Below are 7,869 nucleotides of genomic sequence, written 5' to 3' on the forward strand. Positions count from 1 at the left end.
CAGTCAGAGCTGGGAGACAGGACCACCCTGTGCTCAGTGCCTGGGGCTGGACCCGACAGTCAAGCTGGCCAGGAGAGGGGACAGGAGGGAGAGGCTGGTCCACGCTGAGGGCAGGGACAGGAGCCTGGCCAGTCTGGCACCCCCGTCAGCTCCGACGTCCTCACAGTCACCCTGCCACGGAAACCACATGTGTAACCATGGAAAACATTTTCCTTGATGAATCATTCTGTAAGTTGGAAGGAAAATTCACTCAATAGTTGAGGCATTAAAAAGAAATCAAAAGGGTTTTGTTCAACAGATGCTAAGAGAGTTTGGGTCTTTGGTGTTTATAGGTGAAGGCGGCTTTCTGTCACCCACAGCCGGGAAGAAGCAGGGCGTTCCGGAAACACCCACCGCCATCGCTTGGGAAGCCAGGTTCCTGGGACACTCCCCATGTCGCCCTGTCCTCGGGGCCACCATGTCACCCCATCCTCTGGGCCCTTCTGGTCTAGGAAGTTCTATCAAGAGGAGTCTGAGTTTTCAGAGCCTGTGGAGGACAGCTCACCCTGCCGTGGGTCCGAGTGGCCCTGGTGGGGCCGGGAGGTGTCCATTCAGCGGCAAGGGCTCAGCCGTGGGCAGCGGCCTGGGTCTGTCTCCATGGGTCTCTCACCCACCGTGTGGCTCTGGGCACGATTACCCACCTTGGTTTCCCCACCTGGACAATGGGGGTAAGCTCTGCCCACCTACCCCTGAGTCGGAGGAAACATTGGACCAGGAAACATAGGGAAAAGCCCTTTGTGCCCTGAAAATCCATGTTTGCAATTATAAATGGACAGTGTTTCCCAGAAAGTGCCGTTTCGGACCACAGAACCAGCGCTCGGCAAAGCAGGCTTTGCTCCGAAGGGCAGCGCCGTCCATCCGGCCTGCCGACCACAGCCGTGGGGGTCCTCGCCACAGGACGGCCCTCTGGGATGCCATTCACGCGGTCACTTCAGAGCAGAAGGCCTCCTTGCAGCGTGGGGCCAACAGAGGGGGCCGCGCTTGGGCCCTGGGCCTGCACGGCCGGCAGGAGGACTGTCAGAGGGGGACGAGGCGTGCGGTCAGGGGAGGCCCTGGAGCTGCCCGGAGCCGGCCAGGGAGGACCAGCTCCCCCGACAGCCCCGGGGACCCTGGGCGCAGTGCCAGGCCTGGAACGGTTGGCTCTGTGTCCTGGACACTGCACCAGCGGGCTGCCTGGGGCGCTGCCACCTGGTTGGGGGCATGGGGTGCAGCGTGGGGTCACCCGCTGGCCACCTTCACCGTGTGGACACAGTGCTGTGAGCAAGTGGAGAGGAGACGGCGAGAGATACACTGCCCACGGCAAGGCACACCCTCACCCTCACGCTCTGCAGGGGTGGACTTGTGCTAAGGGCCAGGGGCCAAGGTCCTGGGGCCTGGCAGACGTCCGCACTGTCCTCAGGGCACGACACCAGGTGGGGCATCACCGTGGGGGGCATCACCCATCGGGGGTCATCACCATCCAGGCGCCTGGCCTGGAGACCAGAGCGGGAGGGGGGTGAGCTCTGCTCTCACCTCCTTGCCCCTGCCACTCCCCTCATCCCCCCTCCATAAGGGTCCTGGGCCGTAGCCCTGCTGTCCTTCCTGGAGTGCGCCCTGTGTCTGAGGGGCCCTGGCCCCTGGCAGGGGCAGGCTGGCAGCAACCCCACAGGCCCCTGGAGAGGGTCTCACAGGCTGGGGGCAGTGGGGGGAAACGTGCCCCGGGGGTCTGGGCACAACCCGACACTGGTTGTGGCTGGAGGGGCTGCAGGAGGGCTCCCCTCCCCCCTCCCCTCTTAGGGCCTCACACTTGCTGCCTGAAAAGGGTGGGCGGAGGGGGGAGGGTGAGGAGGAAAGAGGGATATGCTCAGAGGGAGGAAGGCCCTGCCTGGCGGTGGTTGCCGTGTCCGCAGGGCAGAGGGGACGCTGTGGCTGCACGGGGGAGGGCTCGGCCCCGCCCCATCAGCGCTGCCGGCGGCAGGCCCCTCTGGCGGCTCCCTGGGACTGGGCGAGGCGTTTCCGGAGGAGCCGCTTTCCTCCCAGCTTCCACCCACGCTGTGGTTCTTAACCCAAGGACAGTCCTGGTGGATAACTTCCCCTTTCCCTGCGCTTACTTTTGGAGGCACCTAGTATCACTGGGGCCTGGGAGGTGCAGGAGTCCGTTTGGGGGCGCCCCTGGAGGGCTCCTGTCAGGGGCCCAGGGGCCCAGAGCCCCAGCCCCTAGGAGGCCGAAGCCCAGGGAGTGACCTGCGGGGCCTCCGGACACTGTAGGCCACACCCCGGGGGACAGGTGACCCGTGCTTCCCTGAAACAGCCCCCTAGCATGGGCGAGAGGCCCAGAGATGGGGGGGCTTCTCCCCATCACCACCCCACCCTTCCCGTGGGGCCTGGGGACAGCCCTGTCCCCCAAGCCTCCTGGAACCCCAGCCCATGTCCTCCCCCACCTCTCCAGGGCCTTGACTCTTCCCACCTGGAGACCTCAGCTGCCTGGACAGTGTCACCTGGGGGTCCATTCAAACCTGCAGCAGCCCTTCTACCCACCCTCCCCCCAGACACCCACACCCTCCCAGCCTGGTCCCCGAGGACCTCGGCCCACCTCTCACCCCTCACGGATGATGGATACCATGCGAGGGGCAGGGTGAGGGGCGGGGCTTGCAGCCTCGGGCCAAGTATCTCCCTGGGGCCCCTCCCCTCTCAGGCCCTTCCCCCAGAGGGCTCCAGGGCTCCACGCCAAGCGGCCGATCTGGGACATCGGATGAGTGACACCCCCGCCCCCGAGGAGGGGCCAGCAAGGCCCACGGTGGGAGGGAGAGGAAGAGAAAGGGGCCCCTGGCTGCCCATCCTGTCTCTTCTCCACAAGCAGATGGGGTGCTGCAGAGCCAGGCACCCTAACTTCCTCCCTTGCACCCTGGCCGACGGCCCCGTAGGACAGCTGTGCTGTCTGCCCGGCTCCCGGGAGTCCTGCAGGGGTGGGTCTGAGGCCTGGCCTGGGCCTGGGGGCTATGGGGATGTTGACCCTGCCGAGGCCGGCCCACCCCTCGGGACTACCTCGCCAGGCGCTGCCGGCTGGGAAGTGTGGGTGTCCCTGTGCCCCCCTCACACCCGCATCCTCACTGCCCAGCGGTGTCCGCGAATGGACCCTCCTGTCCCACAATCGGCCAGAGACCCAAGCAGGACTGTCCCTGTTTCTCCCCATTTCACAGACAAGATGAGTACAGAACCGCTGGGCAGCTGGGCCCCTGCTCTGGGGAGTCACGGCTCAGGGTTTCACACAACGAATTCCGATTTCATCTCCAAAACCTGCGAGAACATTAGTGCTGCCGCCTCTGCGGCTAAAACAGCTCAGACCTGGAGAGACCACGTGAGCAGGGAACAGCCTTGTGCGAGGGGCCAAGCCCCCTTGTCTGACCCTGGGTGCCCTGCACCCAACCCCAAAGCACAGAGAGAACTGCCCACAGCACGGCCTGGGTGAGACCAGTGGCAAGTAAAAGTACCCCCACGGTTAGCTCACAGAAGATTCAGAACGTACGCACGGGGAAAACACTGGAAGAAATTCCACAGCAATCACCGAGAGGTATAATTCCCGAAGGGTTTCTCAAAACTCCTACTGTGGTTATACGACTTCGGCGCGTCTTTAAACTATAAAACGTTCCGGCTGATGTTAGACAAGTGGTAACAGCTCCAGCTCTGGGAAAGATCTTCTAGAATGTTCTCTGGGGCAGGGGTGGGCCTGGCCACATCTGGAGCCCACCCCTGCAGGGCCCCGGGGTCGGGGGTCTTCACACCTGTCCTCAGAAGCAGGGTCTCACCCACCTCTTTCTGTATGTCTGTCTCTCTGTCTATATATGTATTTATAGAAAACAAATGCACGTATAGTTATTGTTCTGACTGCGTTTTCCCAGAGTAAAAAACGAAATAATCTTTCGTCAATATGTATTTGACTAAACGGTGAAGAGATATTTCTACGAAGCCTCGGAAGTCAGACAGATCAATGGATTTGAGATGTTTACACAAACAGCACCGTGATTTGTAGAAACTGGTGAGCGAGTGGACAGGCAAACAGGCCGATCACTCCCACGTGACCGTTGGAAACAAAATGCCTCAGGGAAATTCGTCTCAGGGCTCGCGTCCTCTTCAGACTTCTTCAAGCTGACTTAGCAGGAGACCTGTAAGCAAATAAAAAACTCCCCACAAGCCAGGGAGGTAAATCCTTTCAGGAGTGGCGTCCCAGGCTCAGAGCGGCTTGCGGGGGAGCGGAGCTGGGAGAGACCCCGCCTCCCTGGCCGCTGGATCTCTCTCTCTCTGGCCACCGTCACCTGCCTCCTGCCCCCTGCCCCCGCTCCATGGTGACCCGCAGGCAGTGACATGAGTCTGCCCCGTGTTCTGCTAGCCCTGCTGCTGCAGGCCTGCTGGGCCACCGCGCAGGACGATGTGGCAGCCTCGAGGGCCATCGCCTTCCAAGGTGAGTGGACTTGCCGCGTCTGGGACTCTGGCCTCGGCTGCCGGGCGAGGCCGGCCTGGACCAGACGTATCAGCTGTGATGGCCCAGTGGGACCCCAGCCCCTTCCCTTGCTGCCCGAGCGCTCAGATGCCGCGCGGCTGGCGACGGACCCCGACAGGAGGAGGCTGAGCCTCAGCCGGGGCTCAGCCCGCAAGCTCCCTGAGCGCCTGTCCCCGGCGGGTGCTGCCCCCTCTCTGCCTCTCAGCTCCTTTTGATTCCTTGCTGGTGGTCAGTCAAGAAACGCGGTCACCTGTCCCCACCACCCCCCTTCTGAAGGTCATGCCCCTGGTAGTTTTAAATTCAACTTGGAAACGCGGTAAAAAATCGGCCTCAGCTGTGGTGAAGGGCGGACTCCTCGCCCTTCCGGGAGGGTGGGAGTCCGAGTTGCCGCAGGGGTGCTGGCCGGGGAGGCGGCTGGTGGAGGACGCACCTGGGGAAGGTGGGCACAGGGCGTGAGCTTCAGGCCCCTCCTCCGTTCCCGGCCCAGACTGCCCCGTGGACTTGTTTTTCGTGTTGGACACTTCCGAGAGCGTGGCGTTGAGGCTGAAGCCCTACGGGGCTCTGGTGGACAAGGTCAAGGCCTTCACCAAGCGCTTCATCGACAACCTGAAGGACAGGTAGGACCTCCGTCCTCTCGGGGCCGGCCGGCCTGGTGTCGCCCCTGCCGTGGCCCAGCAGGCAGAGGAGTCCGCATCTGAGAAGGGTGGAGTCGGCCGGGCCACTCGAGTCCCCTCCCCGAGTCTGAGTGGTTCAGACAGGCCAGGAAAAAGCTGAGTTGGAGATGGAGCAGGCCGGTCGGCCGGGAGGGTGGAGGGGGCAGTGCTGCTCCCTGGGCTCCGGGCCCCAAACCCCGCGGAGGAAACAGCTCCCCACCTCTACAACTGAGCGGGCGTGGGGAGCTGACCGAGGCCCTGTGGGTCCGCCCGGTATCCGGAGGGGGTACTCCCTGCCAGCCACCTGGGCACCGACCACTGCCCAAGGGGACGGTCAGAGCCCACACCCCGGGCCCGAGGTCCCAGTGTCCCCCATGTCCAGAGTCCTGGTCGGAGGGGCCACCGGCCCAGTCCTGGGTTTGGCGGCATCACTCTCCATCCATCCGTGCATCCACTCACTAACGGGGGAGCCCTGGGCAGTGGGTGTGGCCAAGCACAGGACACGCCTGCAGAGGGGCGGGTCAGGGCCACGGGGTCGGGGTGGGGGGGGTGCTCAGCTCAGACCAGGTTCCTCCCCCTCCCTCACCTGCACAGGCCCCACCCCTCCTCCCACCCTGTCCATGCTGACCCACTCACCCACTGAGCAGCTGACCCAGGCGCCGAGCCTCCCACGCACCAGAAGGGGCCGCAGGGACAGAGGACAGGTCTGCCCAATGCAGGGACTGTGGGACTGGAGCCCCAGGCCTCCCGAAATGCCCGGGTTTATGAGGCCCAGGGAGGGGCCCGGTGTGGACGTGCCTCGGGGAGGGGGCGCCAGGGCAGCCCTGCAGCCCATCGTCCCGCTCCAGCGGGCTCTGGCCCTGCGCCTCAGTTCTCCCGCCTGTGAACTGGGGGCTCTTCCCGCTGTCGGCGTTGGTTCTCCGCAGGGGCATCCGTCACCCGTCTGCTGATGGGCTGCGGGCCTGGCCACCCCCGGAGACCATTGGCTGAGGCGCCCGGGGCAGAGAGAGGAGGCCACTCAGATCCAGGGGTCCGCACCAGCGTCCCTCCCCTGCCCACTGTCAGCGGCCCCACTGCTGTCCATGGAGGGTCTGCCCCCCACCCCATGGCCCTGGAGCAGGGTCTCAGCACACAGCTCCTCGTCTGAGGCCCTGGAGAGCCGGGAACATGGTGGTCACTAGCTAGCCGCCCCCGCCCCGTGTGGCCCCCGGCGCCGGGACCCAGGGTCTTAGGGCCGCTCGGGAAGCCCAGGCCGGGGCCCGCAGGCTGCCCCCTCTTGGGGCGAGACGGGACCGGCCATCTGTCCACCTGTGACATGGTGGCAGTCCTGCCTTCGGATGGACACAGTAGGGGAGCGGGCCTGGGTCTGGGGAGGGCCGCTCACCTCCGCGTGGCCCGCAGGTACTACCGCTGTGACCGCAACCTGGTGTGGAACGTGGGCGCGCTACACTACAGCGACGAGGTGGAGATCATCCGCGGGCTCACGCGCATGCCCAGCGGCCGAGACGCGCTCAAGAGCAGCGTGGACGCGGTCAAGTACTTCGGCAAAGGCACCTACACGGACTGCGCCATCAAGAAGGGGCTGGAGGAGCTGCTCGTGGGGTGAGCGCCCGTGCCCACCCGGCGCCCGCCTGCGGCCCCGCGGCCCTCAGAGGCTGCCGCACCTCCCTGATCGCAGCCTGGTCGGCCAAACTCCAGGGCTGCCCGCTGGCAGGCCAGGCTCTGCTGCCCAAGGTCCCCAGGACCAGTCCCAGTGGCCGAGGGGGTCATGCTGCTGACCACCGCCCAGCCTGCCCCATGGCTGCCAAGGTCGCTCTCCATCCCTCTGTCCTTCCCTCCAGCGGCCCACTGTCGTCTCAACCACTGAAGGCAGAGGGGGCCTGAAATGAGATCCCACAGAGCTTTATTTCCTGTTTAATGTCCCTTTCTATAATCCCACTTGTGGTCGGATCAACACAGAGAAACAGGAAACGTTGCCTTGGGTCTGGGTCTCCCTCCAGGGTTTCTAGCCCCCTGACCCTTACCTCCAGTCTAGGGGTCTCAGCTCTGTGGTTCCAGTGGGTCCCTGAGCTGTCAGGGTCAGTGCTGGCCTGAGGGGGCCAGGCTGGGTGGTGTCACCTCTCCCACCCGCTGCAGGGGCTCCCACCTGAAGGAGAACAAGTACCTGACCGTGGTGACCGATGGGCACCCCCTGGAGGGCTACAAGGAGCCGTGCGGGGGCCTGGAAGACGCCGTGAATGAGGCCAAGCACCTGGGCGTCAGAGTCTTCTCTGTGGCCATCACACCCGACCACCTGGTAGGACCCCTGCCTACGTTGGGCGGGGGGTGGGGGGGCACAGGTACAGGCATAGCCTGAGGGACGGGGGGCTCCAGGGGAGCAGAGGTGGAGAGGGGCCCGGCGCTCCCACTGTCACCAACGTTCGCCCTTGTTCTGGTCGCGTCCACGCCAGGAGCCACGTCTGAGCATCATTGCCACGGACCACACGTACCGGCGCAACTTCACGGCGGCGGACTGGGGGCAGAGCCGTGACGCGGAGGCCGTCATCAGCCAGACCATCGACACCATCACGGACATGATCGTGAGCACGGCCCCGCCCTCCCTGCCGTGTCCGAGATGCCGGAGATCCCGTGCCTGGGAATGAAAATTAATTTGACTTTTCTCTTTCACTTTTCAGAAAAACAACGTGGAGCAAGTGGTAA

The 7,869-nt window shown here is 64.4% G+C and overlaps 1 protein-coding gene across 1 annotated transcript in view; it reads left to right on the forward strand.

Moving 5' to 3' along the window:
• The first annotated feature begins 4,322 nt into the window (after positions 1–4,322).
• Positions 4,323–7,869, forward strand: part of COL6A1 (collagen type VI alpha 1 chain) — a 20,194-nt gene continuing 16,647 nt past the window's right edge. Inside the window, exons 1-6 of the mRNA XM_024758402.1 lie at positions 4,323–4,477; positions 5,004–5,133; positions 6,571–6,771; positions 7,306–7,465; positions 7,620–7,748; positions 7,845–7,865. Coding sequence (XP_024614170.1) covers positions 4,381–4,477; positions 5,004–5,133; positions 6,571–6,771; positions 7,306–7,465; positions 7,620–7,748; positions 7,845–7,865 — 738 coding nt within the window. The 5' untranslated portion in view covers positions 4,323–4,380. The remainder of the gene's footprint in view (positions 4,478–5,003; positions 5,134–6,570; positions 6,772–7,305; positions 7,466–7,619; positions 7,749–7,844; positions 7,866–7,869) is intronic.

The sequence above is a fragment of the Neophocaena asiaeorientalis genome, unplaced genomic scaffold, assembly GCF_003031525.2.
Source record: "Neophocaena asiaeorientalis asiaeorientalis breed wild unplaced genomic scaffold, Neophocaena_asiaeorientalis_V1.1 scaffold45, whole genome shotgun sequence".
Taxonomy (NCBI): Eukaryota; Metazoa; Chordata; class Mammalia; order Artiodactyla; family Phocoenidae; genus Neophocaena; species Neophocaena asiaeorientalis.